Below are 21,240 nucleotides of genomic sequence, written 5' to 3'. Positions count from 1 at the left end.
TGTGCTGTGACCAGAAACCCCCGGTAGACACACAACCAGCTGCTGCTAACTGTTTTTATTAGAAAATATCCAAAATAGACAAAATGGTTACACAAGAGGCAGAGCAGGCACCCCTGAGCCATACACCCTGTGAATATGTAAACACCCCCCCTTCTGCCTGTGACTACGCAGAGGAGGCAGGACTGCTCCGCTCACAGCCACTGCGCCAGCTGCAGCTGGCAAGGCCAACGCCACAAGGAGTTTGCAGGCAAGGGGCAGCAGAGGCTCGAGTGGGTAAAGGCACTTCAGCAGGTCTGGCGGGTGGTGGCACCGGTCTCAATCCCAGCACTGCAGCTGCCCCCCTCTCCCCAACCCTTAACTCCAGCATCTCCAGTTCTCATACCCCCCGGGGCCCTCTGACCCCGAGCTTATAGCCAAGCCAACCCCCTTGCCTGCAGCCTCCTCGGGGCAGAGCTACCCCTCTGCCCCAGATACCTCGTATCAATCACAAGACAAGTCACTACATATGTAAAACAGCAGGGGGTGGAGTAATTAACTGATTGTCAAAAACTCAAGACTAAAAACTTGGTTACATATAAAAAGAACAGCCTGGGCCAAGCCAGCCCTTGAGAACACCATGAATCCACTGCATAGATTGAGGCAATGAGTGCAGTAAGAAGAACTCAATATATTAATCAAATACAAACCCACTGTACAAAAAGCTTCCTTTTTATAAAACCTGTTCACAAAAATAGTGCAAAACATTGGGCACCAGCGGGGCTGGCGTTTGGAATGGACAAACTTTGGTTGAAGAGCGGCAGGGCCAGGCCTGCCCTTGCGGTGGCTGGGAGAGGCTGGGCCAGGGAGGGCTGGCAGGGCAGGCAGTGCCTCCCCCTCCGGCACAGGCAGCTTTCCCTGCTGGGCAGCAACTCCAGGAGGGCTTTGGCCAGAGGCAGGGAGAGGAGGGGAGCAAGCAGGAGAACATGCTTGCAGAGGGGCTGCATTCAATGCTTGGGGAGAGGCAAGCAGCATGATGCAAAAGCAGGATGCATTAACAGAAGGGCTAGAGCAGGACTTAGGGGGAAACCAGGGGAACCTCCACTACTCTGCCTTTGGCTAGAGCTTCCTGGCCAAGGGGAGCCCAGGGGTTACTAGTGGCTCCGACTCCCTACAGGCACGTAGGCTTTGTGCAAGTGCTGTATTTGATTCCAGTAAGAAGTACCATCAGGCTCAGGCAGCAGGGAGAGGAGAGGGACGCTCCTGAGCCCCCACCAGCCTCTTAGGTGAGGCGGATCCCGAGCACTTGTTCCAGTTCCTGCCGGCGCTGCTGGACCTGGGGAAGAGCAGTGGGGTGGTCAGGCAGGGAGAGGGACTCAGCTGACCCATGCTACTAGCTGCCCTTATCCTTTCCAGAGGATCAGTCCATTCCACGCAAGCAGTTCCTGCCCTTGTTCACTGATTGGCCTCCTTTCTGCCCCCAGCTGCTATCTCAGCAGCACCCTTCCAGGCCCCACCCGAGCACTTTATCTCCTGCTGTACAACCTCCTCTTGTTTTATACTTCCACCCTTTTTCTCCATTTGAATTTTTCCATTTCATACTCATGGAGACAGCAGGAAGCTCAAAGTTCCTCCTTGGAGGAGCTTTGGGGGCAGAGGGTAAGAGGCCAGGACTGGTATACAGGGCAAGGCAGGCAAGAGCCCGCATCCTACCACCTAGCAAGGAACCCACCTTGGCAAAGATGTGTCTCCCCACAGCCTCTTGTGCCCAGGGCTGCTGGTAGAACTCTGCTCTTCTCTCCTCCTCGGGGTTTCCGATGACATCGGTTATGATCTGAGCAAAGCACAGGGTGCAATGTGCTGAGCACCACCATCCGGCTCTCTCCTCAGCCCCTTACCCTGCCACAGGACCAGGCCAGCCGCCATCTGCCAGGCACTGCTGGAGCCTGGGTGCTGCCCCTGCAGTTGGGGCAGGTAGCTCTCCTCATGTGCCCTGCTCCTCTCCTGCCCAGCCCCAGGGTTTTACCTTAAGGTCCCTCCTCTGAGATTTGATCCATTCCTGGATGAAGTCCTGTGGGTTGTTGCTGAAACTCAGCATGAAATCACGCTGCGTCTTCAGCTGGTTGATGGATTCAATGGTCTCATGAATCTAGGAAGATGGTAAGAGGTGAGAGAAGGCTGAGGGGGGGCATGTCTGAGCAGTAGCTAGAATTGTTCAAAGTCCCCCAAAACAGGAGAGTAGAGCTGGCACCAAGCTCCTCCAAAGCTCTCTGCAGCACTGAGCCCAGTCTAACCCCACAAGTCCCAGCCCTGCCACCAGCTTCCAGGCAGGGCTGGCACCTCATGGGAGTCTCTGCACCTTGGCATCCAGGGAGGCAATCTCCTGCTGGTTGGTGGTAGAAGCCAGGAAGTTGCTCATCTGAGCTTTGAGGGGATCGTCCACCTCCACATCAATGTCATAGCAGGCAGTCTTCTTCTGGTCATTGGGGTCCACGCTGGGGTAAGACAAGTCATTAGTGGGAGGGACATCCCCGGCCTCCACTCTCCCATAGGAGTGAATACAACCCCCCCACCCCACCAACAGCAATATAAGCAGTCCACTACCACCCCAGCCCCACCTGATTATCCCAAGAAGCCTCTCAATTAGTCTGAACCATTCTCCTCTCCTGAATGACTTGCATTCAGTGCTGCTTTGGGCTTTAGGCCTCATACCACCTGTGGATACTGCCCTCCACTCCCGCACCTCACCTGAGGGAACTATCTTGTCCCTGTGCTGCTGCACGGGGCAGCCCATCCTGTGGTGACAGAGCCCACCACCCCCCAGGAACACTACCCAGCATGGCCTGCTGCCCCTACCTGATGGTGTGGTTGATGATGATGGGATCTGGGTGCTGCAGGAGCCCTGCCAGCTTCATGGGGATCTCAGAGAAGCGCATGCGGACACAGTTAAAGATCTGGAGGGGGCACAGCAGAGCATTAGCTGCCCATGCCAGGGGCTCCTTCAGCTTGCTGCGGAAAGGGCCAGGCAGGAGAGGGAGAACTCACCCAGTCCTGATTTATGCATGGCAAACTCACGGATGCAAGCCAGAGCCCGAAAGGGGCAGGGGAGGGGGGGGAAGGACATAAATCAGGGACAGACACTGAAAGGGACAGTGGTCTGGGATGCTCATTTCAAGCCAGGAAAGATGCTTTTGCTGTTGGCCTTGCTAGGATTGGGATAGGTGCTCTCCTCCCAGCAGCAGCTTAGACAAACCATGCTACTGCAGCAGGGCAAGGGCTGGGCTGAGGCTGCAGAGCTCTGCAGCAGGCACGCAGCCAGGAGCACATACGGAGGACGGATGGGGCTGACCTGGCGGAAGTAGCGGTTGCAGTTGATGTACTCCTTCTCATGACTGTCCTGCAGCTTGTTGTGCTTGATGTAGAGCCAGAGTGCTTGCATGATGCTGGCACGGGTCTGGGTGTGCACCCCAAGCAGGCGAGCCAGGCGAGGGTCCAGTTTGTACTGTGGTGGCTGCAGGGACACACAGGCCCATTAGGGTTAAGGGAGTCTAGGACCTGGAAGGACTCCTCCCACAGGCATGGGGCCTCACACAGTCCTTGTTTCATACATGAGGGTGCCTTTTGTCTGCAGGATGTGAGATCCATGCCTGGAGCCCCTCTGTGCTCCTTTCCTACTCCACTCTGCACTTCTGCACCACAGCATACAACCCCACAGCACCCTGACAGCTACAGACAAGGCTCTGTCCCAGCTTAGGCCCGGGTGTGTGCCCTCCTGTCTACCCCATACAGTTGGGCCATGCTGGAGGAAGGACAGCAGGGCACAACCAGCACCCGCACAACCCTGGGGCCCCTACCTGGTGATCCAGCATGAGCAGCAGGGTGCATTTCACATTGACGTCACCAGGACGCTTCACTTGGAAGCCATCAGTCTCCTGCGTTGTGGGCAACCGGTGCCACTACAAGAAATCAGGGGACAGTGCTCAGCTCCAGGACTACAAAACGCCCGAGACACCTGCTAATGGCCTCTGCAGTCAAGAGCCAGCAGAGCCGGTGCTAAAGCTCTGCACAGGGGTCTACCAGATGCAGACAGCCTGGATCCCATCCCTTGCTCTTGCAGGCAGGACTGCACCATCACCTTTTTCAGGACTCAGATGCGTCCCTCGAGTATCCCTGCCCAGCTGCAGCCCCAGGCAAGACAGGGTTAAGAGCCAAGCAGCCATGGGTGAGCTTGCTGCAGTTGCTGCTGGGAGACCTCCAGGTGAGGGGACAGGGCAGGCCACCCTGGGCTGCTGGCCAGCACCACAGAGAAAAATGCAGCCATAAGCTTAAGCCTGGAAAGTGCAGCAGCCTGGTCCCTAGGGAAGGCTCAGCACTGCTCCTCTGCGCACACAGCACCACGTCCCCACCTCTCTCCACTCGTTGCTTGATCCCCTTTTGCACTTGGGCAGTGAGCACAGAAGCCAAGCACCCACAGGGCAAGCAGCAGCACCCATCTACCTCCCTCTGCCTACTGGGGCCAAAGGCTCTCCTCATCCTGCCCTAGATGCACAGCCAGCCTTACAGCAGAGCTGAAAGCGTCCTGCAGCCCCACTGTGTGCGTCTTACCTCCACCAGATGGTTGTCTGGCCCATACAGCTCTTTATCCAGCTCGATGACGAGGCTCTTGAAAAAGGAAGAGAACTTCCTCTTCTGCTTGCTTGGCTGCAAAACAGAGCACTACAGGCTTGGCCTGATACTGCCAACCACAGAGCGCCTCAGCCCAGAACATTGCCTCCGGCACCTGGGAAACTCAGAGAGCCATATCAATCTCAGAGACTCTCACAAAACCAGCAGAACCTCCCCCCGCCCCCAACCAGCCTGCAGACTCTAGCCCCAATCCCTGCCCACATCCTTACGTCCTCCAGCAATTTGCCCTCCACACGTAGCTCCCAGGAGGCCACACGCTCACCACCCTCCCCTTCTTCTTTGGCTGGGGTGAAGGTATTAGAGATATAAATCCTCAGCTTCCGCTTTTGCTGTGGAACAGAAAAACAAAAAGGGGGATGCCTGGAGTGAGAGGGTGAGCACTCACAGCGGCACCCACCTTGCAGGTTCCCTCACTTTCCCCCTCCCCACAGCTACTTGCTCTCCCAACTGGCCAGGGCTGCCACACACCGTCAGTGGTTTCTTAATGGCCTCTTGAATCTCCATCCTCTTTCGAGCAATGGTTTGGTCCAGTTTGCGCTCAAAGGCGAGGAGGTCCATGTAAGCCTGGGATTCTGGGACCAGCTCCCGGATCTGTCAAATGGAGATGGTCAGTCTTTCACATGCTGAGATCACCACCGGCATCACCCTCGGGCAAAGCCCCAGGCGGACCAATAGACCAAGGAGTAAACAAGCAGCCAGCCTGTCACGACAGCACAATTGCTCCTTTCTAAAGCTCTGCAAAGCTTTCCCCAGCTGTGGAGCAGTTTGGAGCCTGCCACTGTGTCCAGGAGTCTGCCCAGTGTCACAGACGGATGAACGTAACCCTAGGTTGTCTAGAGGGACCCAAACGCCCCAGGAGAGAGGCTCAGGAGCTACCTGGGGTTTCCATTCCAAGGCACTGCTGATCCTTGTTTACCCAAAGTCCTGGTTGTCCAACCCATGTGCACTCTGAACCTCTCCTGCTACCCCAGCAGAGAGTTGACTTCCAGGCCAGTTTGGGACTGAGCAGAAAAGCCAGGGAAGGCAGGACGAAATCCATTGAGAGTCTGCTCAAACAGAGATCTTGTCTCCCCTGCTGCCCTGGGAAGGCAACACAGATGCATCACCTCCTTCCAGCAGCTCAGTTCCTTCCCCATGCTGCTACCCAGTTTGTCAGTGCCAAAGCAGCACTCACCCGCTGCGGTAGAACCTTGTCAGCCATCTTCCTCCTTTTCACCCTGCAAGAAGCATGGAGACAATGAAAAAAAAAAAATCAAACCAAAAAACCAAGATACTGAAGCCCTCTGTACATGGCACATTGGGCTTTGCTGTCTGCCAAGTGGAAGCTACTGCATGGCCCAGGTTCAGGAAGCAGCAGGTCTGGGGGCCACCAGCAAACTCTGCTTATACACCAGGAGCTTGGTCACACCTCTGGCTCCATCCACACCATGAATAGTGCTGGGCTCTAGGGAAGGGATTTACACTGGCAATGCTAGCTGTGTGCCAAGCAGATGTCTCAACCTGAGCTAGGCTGAGTTAAGGCTCCTGTTGCAGGGCACTGAATGATTTGAGGGAACAAGTTCCCTTTTCCAAGCTTTCCCATGTGATGGGTGTTCTGAAGTTGCAGAAGGGGAACAAAGAAAGGCCATAAAAGCATCTAGAGCACAAACCATTGGGTCAGTGCTGGAAAGCAAATAAAGAAAGAATTATAGCCCCATGGGCAAGCCAAGACGTCTTTTAGAGAGGAAGGTGTTGGACCTCTAAAATACATCGTCAGGGAAGGAAATCCAATCCCCAGGCCCAATTCATTGCACTGCACTTGCTCAAAGTGGACAGAAGCAAGCAGAAGAGGGTACAAGCCAAAGCTACAACTTCAGGCTTGCTCCAGCTCTGATCTATTTGTAGTACAATACTCTCTTATTCTCATTCTGGAACTGGCCATCACATTCTCCCAAAGCTACAAACTAAAGCTCAGAGAACTCTAGTGAGTTCCAGGAGCTCCCTAAGAAACTGAATAGCTGAAATCCAGATCATCCTTGCCATTATGGGGCTAAAACCATTGCAGGCTAGAAGTAATGGATTTTGGGCTTTCAGTGCCACTACAGAGTTGCAGCCTTGCTCAGAGCCATTTTAGCTTCTTCTAAGCTTGTAACACCCTATCTGACCACAGCAACTAGTCCCAACACTCTGGGCTTGCCTCCCTTCCTGGGCACTGCAGGCTCCGTTCCTCCCATAGTTGCTCAAGCAGGAGCAGCACACTGCAAGGCCAGGTCTAGCTAAGTGGGGGGTCACTGTGCCTCTTTCAGCTTTTCCACCAAATAAGCTGGGCATCCCATTGAGCATTTCCGTCCTGCGTGATTTGGCCACCTTATTAACAGCTGGTAGGTCCTAGTCTCCTCGACAGGAATGAGGCAGCACAGCCAGCACAGACCCTGCACCCAGCCACACAGCTCCACACTTGAGGCATTGCTGACCCCCATACAGACCTATTGCCTGCTCACAGGAATAGAGCTGCCGTCTTATCTGGCTGCTTACACCCTTGTTTAGTGAACTGCCCCTTTTCCTTAATTTCCAATTTGCTCTGGAGCACCAAGCAGCCACTGCTTTCCCACCAGCAGCATAGAAAGACAGTAACTCTCCAAGCACAGAGCTCTGCAAAGGGATCACAAAGCCATTTTGCTCAGTTTGGCTAAGTCAATAGACCCACCAGCTTCCAGCCCCACCACACAACCCGGGCAGGGAACCGGACCTGAATATCCATTAAGACCATGAGATCCAGCCCTGAGAAACAGCCTAAAGTAATCAAGAAGCCCTCTTGAAAACAGGAACAGACCAAAGGGCTTAGAAGAATCGTAAACAACTGAGGAGTTGCTGGCAGAGCCCCACAGCTCACAGAAACCAGCCCAAATGAACAGTCATACCGAGACCACAGCTTCAGGGAGTGTCTCTGCAACCTGTAACCCTCGTGCCCCCCCCAATGGCCTGTTGACACTGCCTGGGAACAGAAACACTCTCTGCACCTCCAATTGCCTCCTGCAAGGGGAGGGAAACGGTTGCCAATTATGTCTGTGCTCGCCAGTGCCAGGATGCAGCACAACCCCTCATGAGAAGGGGAAAGACAGAGCCCATGCTGCAGCCTCTGGCAACTGCAAACGCACGTGGTGAGGCTTTTCGGTTACTGGCGTGGAGATCAGAGTGCAGGGAAGCGGCCAGCCAAGTGATCTCTGTCCCCATCTCCACCCACTGCTATCGCATCCCAGTGCCAAGCTTTGGCAGGCTTCCTACCCGCTGGTGGGGCCAGCTGGAGGAGTTTGCAGGCTAGTAGTGCTCACTGCCTCCCCTCTAGCAGGCAGCTCACCCCTCCGCAGACAGGCAGGGAGGCAGAGGAAGCTGAGGGTTTCTGCGGCAGAAGTGCAACTAGGAGACAGCGGCCAGACCCAGCACATTAACCCCGTCACCCTGCTGTGAGCGCTCTCCCATCTGCCCCCAGCACAGGAGGGCACCAACTCCTTACCCTCTCCTCTGGCTGGCCAGCGGCGGCTGCGACTGGGGAGCAAGCAGACGTTTCCTAAAGGGATCCATCATGGACTGCGGCAGGCCAGGTCTCATTGGAGAGGCTGCTCCATAGGGGGGAGCTCCCGGGGGTCCCACCTGCAGTCCTGCCATAGGCATCCGGCTTCCTGGTGGCATCCCAGGACGCTAGCAGCAGGGAGAGAGAAAACATGTATGTTAAACGCTGCTCTGCCAGGAAGCTTCTCCCAAGCTACAGCCCCTGATGTGATCATCACTGGTTGCTAATCAGCACGAAGCAGGTGCCACATGGAGGAAATGCAGCTCCCAAGACCTTACCAAGCCCTGCTGGCACCTTTATTTCTCCAAGAGAGATTTCCAAGGACCCCATCCCTAGCATTACAGCTGTATCCCTGCTCCTCAAAGTGTGGGTGAAGGACAGGGTAGGGGATGACTCAGCGGGAGGGAGGAGGAAAGGACATCAGGAACCGTTGCTTGGTGAGCTGTGGCCTTCAGCGCTCTAGAAAGGGTGACAGGAAAGCAGAACTGAGAAGAGCAGAAGCAGCGACCACAGGGGCCCCTACACTCCTGCTAACGGACATGAACAGAGGCTGCTGGCGCGGGGGAAACCCTGTCCACCAGCGCTTGCTTCCCCAGGAGCGGGACAAGGTCTGTGCACAGGCCCATGCCATCGCCATGCTTCTCCCCACACAGTAAGAAATGCCAAACCTGGAGGGGCACAAACCAGGTCACCAAGGCCAATATCTGCAAAGCCTCCACCCTATGGACACCATGAGCTGCTGGGGCTAAGTGTTACCGGCATAGGGGGCTAGCACCACCACGGGCTGTGCAGTAGTGCTGCACGGGCTCCTCTCCAGAAAGCACTGCTGCTGGTAGATGTGACACATGGGAAGGGATTAGGATTAGCCCACTTCCCCAAAGCACCGTGCACAATGCTGGCATGCAGGAAGGAAGCTGAGCAGGATGCAGCCCTCCTCAGGCACAGGAAACGGGGTCAGATCAGGCCTGATGGAGGCAAGAGCTCACTCCAGCTCTCCAACTAAGGGCCAGAAAAGCACTCACAAGGCCTCAACCTGAAACCTAATGCTTCCTGCGAAGAGTCTTGAGCCAGGGAAGCATTCAGAGTCCTTCCACGTCCCCTGGAGCAGAGTGCTTTTGCAAGGTGGCATCAGCAAGCCTACACTGCTAGTACTATCAGGTCTACATTACACAGCCCTCAGGTACTTGAGAAACGGTTAGAGCACCCCATAAATGACTGCCCACCCCTACGTGCTCCAGCACGCTTCAAATAGCAGTTTAAGCCAACTGCCTTCTGGGATCCTTTGATCTGCGTGCTCCCTGCTGCCAAGGAGCTGGTTAGTCTAGGAAAGCCACCAAGCCAGCAGAACAACATTTCTCTGCTGCCACAGGCTCCTCAACAAGCTAGGATAACCCTCACTGCTCCCCTCCCACCTTTGCTTCCTGCAGAAAAGCTGGTGCACACAGGGCATGCCTGTTCTGTGAAGAAGACTGAACGAAGCTACCTTGATCTCCCAAAGGAGCGGGGAACCCAGCTGTGGGCCGACAAATTTATTTGCATACGAGCATTAATCCCAGCACAAACCCCACTCGTGATGGGTGGGAGCTCACAAACACACCCAGCTAGCAGCTGCCCTGAAAGCAGTCTTCTCCAGGACAGCAGCAGGACAACCTCCCCACCGCGTTGCCCCAGCGGCGAGTCTTGGGAGGGGTAGGGATGCGAAAGTGCCTCCAGCAGACCACCCACTGCAGCTTTCCCAGGTGTAGGCAGCCAAAGGTGGGCTTATTGGATGGGCAGCCAGAGCTAAAACCCACTCACCTCCTCTCTGGTAGAGCAGAGGAGCCAGGGAAGGCAAACAGACCAGTGGAGCGGACTGTGTACAAGTTGCTGGGCAACAAGGGAAAGGTTCTCCTGCCAGCTAACAAGGCCTGGGGCCCTGGTATCTCAGGAAATGCCAACTTCAACAGGAGAGCCCGCAACGTATCAACCTCTCCATCTGAAAGCAGATTACAGCTGGGAAGTCGAGCACCAACAGGCCAGGAAGTGCCGGAATTAGTGCCGCATGTGGAGGTTCAAAAATACGTGCACAGGGCAAGCAGACGGGACCGCTTGCACAATCATATGTTGTTTTCACCTTTGCTCGGTGTCGCTCTGAAGCAGCACCTTCAGATCCTTGGCTCACTAATCTGCCTCAGGATGGGGTGAGCACCAGCGCTGTGATCACCTCTCGTGATGCAGAAGCGAGGGTGAAGGAAGCTGGAGGTGGCCATCTGCTTCTGGTGTGCGTGTCCCCAGTGCTGGTAAAACATCTCACCTGGCAGAGCCGTTTCACCACCCAGCACACGTGCAAGACTGTAGCATCACCCCCTCCCACTGCCTGCCAAGGGCAGAAAAGCAGAGAGCTCCAAGGCAAGAGCTAATTTTTTCCCCTAACAGCCCCCAGATGTTTCTCTCTTTTTGATCAGCCACATTTGTGCAATGCCTCATGACAAGCAGGACTGCACAAGCACTGCCAAGGGCTGACCGTGGCCAGTATCACCTCTTTTGCCAAAATCGCTAAAGCAAGAACCCAGTTTCGCAGGGTTTGTCGTCAAGAAATCCTCAAAGGCAGAGCTATCAGGAGGGGCAGGCCTGAGATCTGCATCCTCATGACACACAAATAAATAAATAAATAAATAAATGAAGCAGCAGTGGGATAAGGGCTGCGTTGAGCCAGCGCGGCACAGCTGCACTCCAGCAGCCACGCTAACAGACTCAGCCTGCGAGGCCTTTTGGAGAACAGATAAACCCCGAGAAGAGGCTGTGAAACTTTTAATTAGCAAAGTAGAACCTGGGAAATATGGAAAGCTACGTAAGGACATGACTGCACTTGGTCACTTTGTACCCCAGGGAGCCCTCTAGAGCCACCGGGAGCACAGAGGAGACGGATGGCTTTCTAGGAAACACCTGCCCACGGGGTGTTTCTCAGATGCTGCTGGCACATGCAGGACACTGAAGACCATGGTGCAACCAGTCTGAGTCCACGCACATTCTCAACCTCTAACTTGAGGGATTGCAAGCAGCCTCCTGCAACCCGAGCATTTGAATGGGGGACACTGTCAGCAGCCATCTTGGCTACATCACTTGGCTTTTGCTGAGGTGATTACCAGCTCCTGACCCCAGGCCCTACACTTCTCATTGCTCTAAAAACCAGGCCCCAAGAGTCCCTACTAGCTTGCTGTGCTGCTTCTTTGGTCAGATTCCTGAATCTCCCCAAAATGAGAGATTTTGAGGCCATTTGAAGTCAATTCAGAAGGTCTTTGAAAGCTCACAAGTGACAATCTTCTGTTCAAAGACTTCTGCAAGTTTATCTGGCCATAGAAAGGCCATAGAAGTTATTTGCTTCCAGAAAGAGACCTTCTGTTGGTAGGAGAAAAATCAGTACAGGGATGAATGCATCTCTTATACTTGGTTTTAACATAGCTTGCACAAGTGACTGAGAATCATCAGCCACAGTTAAGCTGTCTGGAGGGAGAGCTACAGCCCATCAGGGACACGCATTGGATCCCTTTGAGGAGTAAAAAAAGGAAAGGCACAATCCTCTGTGCAGATTTTCTCTGTTTTATCCTCAAGATTTCCAAAGAGCTAATGGAGAAGTCGCACAGCAAGACAGGGCAGCTTTTGTGTCAGGTTCAATCAGCAACCATATCCTTGTCTGGGGCTGATAAGTGACCACCAGTCACCTCACTCTCTGCCTGACGGTTGCAAGCACCCAACACTGAGCTCAAACACTGCAGCCCTAAATCTCTGGCTAAGCCATTAAGCAGCATTACAGCCCAGCAGGGTAAAGTGTGCCTCCAGCACCCTTCAGAAGCCCTGAGAATAGCACAATGCAAGAGGCTTAAATTCAGGAAATTTTATTAAACCAGTTCAAACCAAGAGGACCTTCCTCAGATTCTTGGCTAATAATGTTTCTTGGACTTGGCTGGGGCATTCCTTCCACCCATTTTCCTCCGGCAGCGCTACTGTCCGAGTCCTTCCAGATGCTGTCTCAGCCACCCTCTCTGCCCCACTGCCTCGACCTCCTTGTGCTGCTCCTGCCAGTGGGGCGAACAAAGGGCAAATCTTGCGAGCTCCATTCTAAGGAACAAGCTGGATCCCATCCAGAGTTCCCCGTGGAGAATGAGGAGAGCCATTTGGAAACGGGACAGAAAACAGCTTGTTTCTGTTCCCTGCCAAAGTTGAAAGAACGAATAGGGGCTGGCTGTAGTTTAGCAGTTCATCCCAGGTCAATGCACAGGCCTTTTGCATTTGGGGAGCTCTGTTTAGAGTCAGCCTCAATTGGATCTAATGTGAGTTTGGAAAGCTTCGTGATGGACGTTCGCTCGCATGACAGAAGCCTGTGCACTTGCCAAAGACCCCTTCTTAAGGAAGGGCAGGCCAGAAATGAGATGCTAGTAGCAACAAGGACCAAAAAAAAAATAAATAAATAAAAGAGGGGAGCAAGAAATCAAAGGGCAGATCTGCAAGAGCAAGTTTGAAAAAAGACAGCAGTTTGGAAGGCAGGTCAAGAGCCAGTCTTCATCGCTGTTCAAAGAACACAATTCTTTCCTGCAGCTCCCCAGTGACAGGAAAGGCTCTTCCTAAGCACAGCACAAACATGAGGACCATCTGTACTGCAAATAAAAGCGCATCCCACCGTGCCTCTGCACTAGCTCCTCACAAGGAACCCAAGGGTCACGGTGTGAAGGATTAATGCTTGCAAGAGGGCTGAAGCTCAGCTAAGCTACTGCCCCAGAGCTCCAGTCCTGCTCTGTAGCATTTGTACTGCAGATCAGAGTGCAGTCCTTGCTCTGCCCCATATTTTTGGATTCAGGAGGTTTCAGTTACAACAGCTTCCTACAAACTGTCCAGAGTGAACCTTGAGAAGTGCTCATTAAAATAAAAATTAAAAAAAAAATTTTGAACGGGGCTTTCCTGACAAACATCCCATTTTGTTCTGTCCGGAAAGGAGTGATCAAACTTTGTACACACTAACTTTTAATGAGTGAAAGCCCACATGCATCCTTGCCTGAGGCTTTGGAAGCAAAGCCTGGACAAGGGCCAGGTAAAGGCTCCTCCTGCAAGTCCCTTCAGAAACCCCACAAGTCCAAACAGCAGCACCTCCCATCACGACACACAGACTCCGTTCAAACAGGATTTTAGATCAACTCCAGGCTGATCTCAAGGAAAGCTTGACTCTCTGAAGCCACTTGCTCAATGCAGCATTCCACACTGCTTGGACAAACCAAGCCTGCAAAGCATACCTCCGAAACCACACTTCCCCTCCGTGCCTTAGTTCTTATCTGTGAGCAAATCTATCTTGGGAGGACGCCAGCAGTGCCTGGGTTAGTGCTGACGACGCAGACCAAGATCTTCAGCCGGAAGGTACTCTTGTTAAGATGTTCTCGTTTGCTACAAGCCCTTGCACAGCACCTTGCTCCCAGCAGGCCCAGAACTGCACACACGCTGCTGCAGGAACGTGACTTGTTATGCTTGGAAGATCAGCAGTACTTTGATACAGATGTAGCTTCAAAAGTTAGATCACATTTCAACCAAAAACTGAGCACGAGGAAGTAGTAAATTAAAAGGAGAAGGGCAAAGGAACAGCCAAAGAAATTGAACAGATTTAAGACACACGCTGGCAGCATATCAAGCACCAGCTGATATTTGGGTCTAGACAAACCTGTCTGTTTGTGGTTTCACATCTGAAACCACAGATGTTACAGGTCAGAGGTCCTGACTGCCTCAACGCAAGCTGAAGAAGCAGCACAGTCCAGATGCTTGTGCCAGGACCGAAGCAGCAGTTTTGCTGCCCTCTGCTACAGAGAGAACGGGGGGACACAGTACAAGCACACCAGGTTTATACACGGCAACACTCGGGGTCCACAGAGGAAATGCCATTTCTAGTCAGGTTTTCTCAGCAGCTTCCACACCACAAGGGCTTGGCAAGCTTACAAAACTGATGCTCCAGTTCAAGTCTGGGACTTCCACCTAGCACTGACATGCTGCAGCGCCATGATAAACTGCTCTCCCTGAAAAACAACGCAGAAAGATAAGGCCATCCTTTTGGGAAATTTTACTGGCAGGAGGCAAGACATGGAGCAGGAACCAAAAAAACAAAACAGCAAGTCTGAGGAGAGAAGAATGCAGCCAGCAGGAGAAAATAAAGGTCACTGGGAATCAAACCCTAGCATGGGTGTAACAGCAGGCAGGAACAAGAGTGTTGGGTTCCCACTCGACAGAGAAACTCTGGTAGCCTCAGTAACAGTGTGGAGGTATGACTAGAAACACATGGGAAGATCAGAATTATGTCCCTGGCATAGGACACACTGGCACTGCAGCAGTACTGAGCTGTCAAGAGAACAGCCTTGTTTGACCCTCCAATAAGGAAAAGAAACCAGGAGAGCGCTCTTGGGAAGATCCTGTGGCATAGGAGTCTTCAACAGCAAGTTCTGGAGGTGTCTTCTACCTGGCAGTACTTCATTGTCACTTTGCCTCAGCAGAAACAAAGGGTTCCCTGGGTTCTGTTTTTGCCTTCCTCTCTTCTACCCCAAGAGGATAGTATTTATCTGTTTTGTATCATCACTTAATTTATCTCCAATGTTGAGTCTCTCTGATGAAACCTGCCTTGGAAACCATCTCCCCTGAGAAGGGTGGGGTTTCACAGCCCAAGCAGCATCACACCCACGCAGCCGGGCAAGAGGCAGATTCCTGCTTTCTGCTGCAGCTCCAGCCCAAGCCCTTCTCCTCGAGCCCATGCTGAGCCACACCAAACCTTTCTCAAAGAGCAGAAACACTGCTTTCTCCTCCTCTCCCGTGCTGCACTGCATACACTCCAGCGCTTGCAGGCCACTCCATTTTTCAGCATTCATAATGTGGCTCCATATTAGTGATGAGCATGTTACCCTCTGCCAGCTCCTCAAGTCCAGACTGCCTGCACTGACTTCTCAAAGAAGCATTACTTCACTTTCTTTCACACTGCTTTTTTCTCAGCGACTAAATCACAGAGCCACAACTGCATCCTGCTTAGAGGGACCTGTTTCTTTCCTAATGCCCCTACCAAACCACAAGGATAGTCCACAGGCAAGTCCTTCTCCAAGTGAACTTCTTGCATCGCTAACAGATACATACACATGCCATCCGTTCTGAATTAGAAGGGTTGTGCAAACTGTAAGCCCCAAGATAGGATCTGCCTTGATGGTACGCGTCCAGAGCTTTGTACAGAAAGAATCCAAGCAACTGCAACCTCCCGGTTCCTCAGAAATTATTTAGTTAGCAGTTGTCTGGATTGCAACAGCCCTTCAGTGCCCCGGAAATAGGATTCCTTCTTGTCAGCAAGTGTCAATGAAAACCCTTTCTAATAGGGCACTTACACTGCTTTATGCCACCTAGCTGTGCCAGTAAAGCATTAGCCCAGGGTAACTTCAAGGGCAGAGCACCATTTTGTACAGAGCCCACACTCCACCGCACGCCTTGAGTTAAAGAACTGACAGCTGCTGTGCCACAGAATCAAGCTTGTTCCCTACCACAGTGTCCATGTGTTAACTCGGGAAGAGTCTCCTAATCCCCTAAACTAGCAACCTAGTAAACAGAAGAAATTCCTCCTCTTGCTGGTTTTACTCTGGCCAGCACAAACCGCCTGTGTCACAAGATGCTGAGGGTAGGGCTCCATCCCAGGACTCAGCTTCTGCAGCCACACATCTACCTGGCAAGCAAGAAAGGCTGGAGGCAAGTTTTCTCTGCTCATGAGCTACATGGACTGTAATTGGCTGACATCCCTTCAAAACCTTATCTTCACTCTCTGCACTACGTTTGAGCTTCATCTCCTTCTAAAACCTCCCTAGACACCTATCTTTTTGCTCCCCAGCACTCATCGTTCTCTGCTAGGGGTGTGAACTGAATTTGGTTTCCAATGAGCCTTCAAGTTGATGCAGAAGCCTGCTTTATGTGGAAGCTGTATGCTCCCCATTTTCCAGGCAGCCGTTCCCCTGAACCACACTCCTGCCAAACCCTTCAACAGTGACCTCTGTGCAGGTCCTCCAGGTGCCCACGTGAACAGGCGAACTGGCAGGCTGCACAGGGACAGAGACCAGGGCTCTGCACACAAACACGCTGCCAAGTGCCCTGCTGAAGCTCAGCTGATCATCCATTTCCTGATCATCCTACTGAAAAAACCCTCTCCTTTCTGCTGCAGATACAGGAGCAGTGTCTGGCTGCTCTGGCAGTCTCAGCTACCATCAGGCCCCCCGATCTGCTACCACCATGTGACAGAAAACCAGGACTCAGCCACGGTGCCCAAAGGAGCTGCTTTCTCAAATTCCCTGTGTGAGCTGCTAGTGAATAACCAGCAGACACAAGGATGTCAAAGGATTAACATATGTGTAATAATCCACTGATTTAAAAGCCCCTAAGCGCTCACTGGCGTAGATGAGAGTCACTGAAAGCTGTTGTGTCCTCCAGTGCCCAAGTAATGAATTAAGCTCTTCATTAAAGCAGGGCATAACAGAGCAAACAGGGCCTGAGTCACTACCCCCCAGAGAAGTTCTGTGGGTACAGCTGGGGTGACCACTCGTGGTGAGGAGGGGCCGTTTTTCCCCGCCTGAAAATTGCAAAACAAAGAACAGATCGTATTGATTATACCCGCTCAGCCCTCCCACTCCAAGGCAGCTCCACAAGCACACCGCCAGCCAGACACAATTCCTAGCCAGACACCAGGAACGCTCACTGCGCGCTGCCACTGCGGAGCTCGAACCACCCCGCAGACCTAGCTGCATCCTGCTTTCCTGCGGCTTCAGTTTACCAAATACCGCAATTCAGCGGCATATGCTCAGGGTCTCACCCTATGCCAGCCGTATGCTCCAAACACCTGCTTTGATCACAGTGTTACGGCCAGCACGGGTGGAAGAAATGCATATGTTAGCCTATTTACTCAAAACTGGCTGCTTAAGCCAGACACACAGCTCCCAGGCTGTGTTTTGCAACCTGCTGTGCTGCAGGTCAGGGTAAACGAGAAGATCTCTCCTGGCCTGAAAGGCCTTTGAATCAAGTTACAATTGCAACCGTTGGTTAATGCTCAGATTGGCCTTGGATACACCATCTCGATTTTCACTTCAGGGCTCTTCCGTGTTTTAAGGCTACTCAGGTTGCTTCCTCATTTTGTATTAATTAAGTTTACAAGTTGGAAATTCCCTTGGTTTGATTTTTTTTTTCTTAAGTTTTAATCCATGCAAATAACGTGGCAGCTCTGAAGGTGGCGATCAGTAGAGACTAAGAATCTGTTGCATAACTGGGCTCCTCCACTTCCAAAGAATGACTGGAAGAAATTGCTTTAAATCAGAAGCCTAACCTCTTCAAAATAATCACCATGTGCACAAGAGCCAACTAACAGGCAAGCTGTGCACACAGGGAGAAGCAGAAACTTGAGTGTCAGTTAAAATATACTGTTCACAAAACATTCAGGTAGAAAAGAGAACAGTTTCACTGGTTTTGGCTTCTCAAGGGCTACTCATTGATCAGATCCACTTTAGAGGCACTTGAATGTCTCTGCTCTTTCTCCCAAGCTTAACAAGCATTGCTCTGCTCTCCCATCATCTCCTCACCCCTTCAGCTTCCTTTTGAAAATATGCATCCAGTACTTTAAATAGTTACCCCTAAATTTGCAAAAGATGCATATAAATATGCTTCAAGGAAGCTCTGTGCAATGAGAAATGGTTGCAAAGCTGCAGTTAGACACATGACCTCATCTTGGAGTGGCTTGTGCCTCCTCTGCTCCAAAACTGTTTCTTCTCAGCCCAGCAGATGAACAGCCTGTGGTCCCTGGGTCTCACCGCAGCCCAGATATGGAGTTACACGCATTGGTTCCTGCTGGGTGTTTACAGCAGACCCGGACTATCACTCTGTGCTGCTAAAATGGATGGGATTTGCACAGCAATGCTGCCAAACATTCAGCTGCTAGCAACTTTTATGGGGATTTTTAAGTGGTTAGAAACCATGAAGAACAAGAAAAGACGGCACACGCAGCTACTCTGAAGGAGCTGGGTCCACTATACTGAGTGCATGTAGACCTCCTACCTGCTGGAAGTTGTAAGAAAATAATGTTATCTAGGATTTAATTGGGAACTCATAATATTACCCATGCCGACAGAGCTGCCATCTTAAGAAGTAGGGTTTTAGAGCAACAGAGTTGTGCTAGGAGATAAAAATCTCAGAGCATTTTCTGGAAACAGAGAGGTTTGGCAGCAGCTGCCTTCATTTCTCTCCAAAATGATTACCACTTGAAAACATGGGTCTATTGTACCTCGGTTACCTCATCTGTAACGGCAGAGGACACCAGTCTCTCACTGGGCATTTGCTCCTAACTACATTTATTTAAAGGGCCTCAAAAATAAGGAAACGCTGCCCTAGCGCGCTGGTCATATTTCCTCCGTCCTAACTGCCAAGGCCGTAGGCAAAGCAGCCACTCTGCCAGTTTACTTCTTTCCCCTGGTCAAAAGCACTTCCCGCTGAAGACTGAGAAGCTGCTAAAGGGCACATTCAACCCCCGTGCGATTCTCCACTGGGAAAGCAGAGGGGATCTGGAACACATAAGAGCACGGTTGGATTCAAGTACATTCCTGCAGCATGTTTCATTTTGTCCCCATACACACATTCCCCAAAAGACAAAAAAAAACAACAAAAGAAAATAAAAAACACCAAAAGAAAGGAACTTTTCCTGCCTTGCTGAAGGGCAGTGAGCTGCTAACACGGCACCTTTGGGGCTGCCCGCCAGACCTCTCCGGACACCAACGCCAAACAAAGCCGCCGAATCCCAACGGGCACAGCTCGGACCGCGCTTTCAAGTAAAAGTTTGCCCTCCAACCTCCCTTCCAGGAGGCACCAAACACCCTGGGGTTATTGAAAGGGACTTTCTACGCTCCAGACAGGATTTGAGTGCAGATCCTGGGTCCCGCGAGAGGAGCGGGACGGATGGTAATCGGCACATCCCGCGCAGGGATATCCATCTTCTCCCAGCTTCGGGCAGGACCAGGCTTCCCACGAGCTGGTGCCAGCAGCGGAGAGGGAAACGGTGCCCCGGGTGCACCCACCACCGAGCGGGACCTCGGCACTGCCGGAGCCCCCCGGCAAGGGGAACGGGACCCGGCCGCGGCCTCCGGAGACGCTGCCGTGAGGAACGGGGCAACCGCAGCCCACCAGTGCTGGGAGCCCCACGACACGCTGCCCTGAGTGGGGCCCAGCCAGCACCCCCACGGGTGCCCAGGGAGCCCCTGCTGCATCCTGCCCCCTCCGTGGGGCCTGGCCGGCACCCACGGCGCCCACCCCCACGCTCACGCAGGGAGCCCAGCCTCACCCTGCCCCCAGCGGGGACGAGCCAGCCCCACTCGTGGCCGGTGTCGGGCCCTGCCCCGAGTGGGGACCGGCGCCTCCCCCCTCATCCGCCCCCCACGCGCGCGCCCAGGGCGCCGCGCGAGGAGCCCGCCCGCCGCGAGCGGCCCAGGCCTCACCTGGTACTGCGCGGCGGCCGGCCCCATGGGGCGGTAGCCCGGGGCGGCGGCGGCGGCGCCGGCCGGGGCCGGGCTGGGGCCGCGCAGGATGCCGGGCGCGGGCCCCGGCGGCGGCGGCGCGGCGGCGGGGGGCAGCGGGCTGAGCGGGAAGGCGCCGCGTCCGGCCATGGCGGGCGCCTCGCGGCCCCCCGCCCGCCCGCCCGCGCTGTTTACTCGGAAGCGGCGGCGGCGGCGCCCAGGGCCGGGACTCACCGCGCGGCCCCGCCCTCCGGCCAGGCCCCGCCCCCGCCCGCGGCGCTCCGCCCCCCGCCCCCCGCCCGCGGCGCTCCGCCCCCCGGCCGGGCCCCGCCCCCCGCCCGCGGCGCTCCGCCCCTCGCCTCCGCCCGCCCGCGGCGCACGTGGCTGCGGCGGCCCCTCCCCCCGCGCGCGGGTCTGTGTGCGCGCGTGCGTGCGTGTGTGTGCACGCGCGTGTGTATGTGCATCCACATATATGCGTGTGCATGTTGGTGCGCATGTGTATGCATGTGTATGTGCGCGTATATGCGTGTGCATGTTGGCGTGAATGTGCACGTGTGTGTGCACATATATGTGTGCGTGTTGGTGTGTGTGTGCACATGTGTGTGTGTCTGCGCACGTTTGTATGCGTGTGCGTGTCACATGTGCTGCACATGCACCAGGGTGTGCAGGCATGTGAAGGCCTGCGTGTTTGCATGTGCAGGCGTGTGCATGCCCTTGTGCAGGTGTGTAGGAGCACAGACATGTGCGTGTGCAGGCGTGTGGGACTGCAGGCATGGGAGCTGAAGGCACGTGTGTTTGGATGTTCAGGTGCGGTGGGTAGGAAGGTGTGTGCGTGTGTAGGTGCGCGGGTGCGAAGGCAGCTGTGTTTGTGCAGGAAGGCGCATGCGTGCAGGTTTGTCAGTGCAAAGGCCCCTGTGTTTGCACATGCAGGCGTGTGTGTGTGCAGGCACAGCCGTGGCATGCTGGGGGGCCGAGGCTGGTGTGGGGCGAGGGATGGCGATGATGTGGGGTGGGAGATGGGGAGCGCTGGAGCAGGACGCGCTGGGATACCCTGGTGTGAGCGGCAGCTGAGCTGCAGCTCCAGCCCCCCTGCGGCGTGGGGCACCCCATGGCTGACCGCGGAAGGTCTAGGAGCTGCTTGGCTTGTGCTGGGGCATGCACAGAACAACGCAGGGGGCTAGCGCAGGTGTCCGGAGGGCATCCTTCCTCCCCGGAGGCCCGTGGATCCCGAAAGGGCTCCAGAAGATACTGCCGACTCCGGTGTCCTCTTGGAGCCTCGCTCCATGGGCGCTAGATGGTGTCCTTTCCCAAAGCATTGAAAAGGCACATTTTTGTGTTAAATTACATCTCCGCTTCAGCCTTGGTTGCAGACCTCCGTGCCTGATCGTGGAGATGGCTGGCGTCCGGAGGTGCAGCTTGTCCCCAGAGGCACCGGGCAGCCACCTCTTTTTGTTCTCCCAGGAAAACCAAAGCTGCGTTTCCTTCCTCATTTGTAAGATGTTACCACCT

The 21,240-nt window shown here is 54.0% G+C and overlaps 1 protein-coding gene across 1 annotated transcript; it reads right to left on the bottom strand.

Moving 5' to 3' along the window:
- Nucleotides 1-40: 40 nt before the first annotated feature.
- On the bottom strand, nucleotides 41-19,794 carry SMARCD2 (SWI/SNF related, matrix associated, actin dependent regulator of chromatin, subfamily d, member 2). Its single transcript, XM_062595436.1, has 13 exons — nucleotides 19,714-19,794; nucleotides 8,156-8,340; nucleotides 5,837-5,879; nucleotides 5,131-5,253; nucleotides 4,872-4,991; nucleotides 4,582-4,677; nucleotides 3,831-3,932; nucleotides 3,326-3,487; nucleotides 2,833-2,930; nucleotides 2,336-2,471; nucleotides 2,003-2,125; nucleotides 1,709-1,810; nucleotides 41-1,312 (listed from the first exon to the last, which is right to left on the bottom strand). Exons 1-13 carry the CDS (start codon nucleotides 19,738-19,740, stop codon nucleotides 1,259-1,261), a joined length of 1,371 nt encoding a protein of 456 aa, XP_062451420.1. The 5' UTR covers nucleotides 19,741-19,794; the 3' UTR covers nucleotides 41-1,258.
- Between the last annotated feature and the right edge of the window lie 1,446 nt (nucleotides 19,795-21,240).

This window comes from Rhea pennata, chromosome 26, assembly GCF_028389875.1.
Source record: "Rhea pennata isolate bPtePen1 chromosome 26, bPtePen1.pri, whole genome shotgun sequence".
NCBI lineage: Eukaryota > Metazoa > Chordata > Aves > Rheiformes > Rheidae > Rhea > Rhea pennata.
Note: the sequence above shows the minus strand (reverse complement) of the source record. Positions and strands in the feature narration are given on the sequence as shown.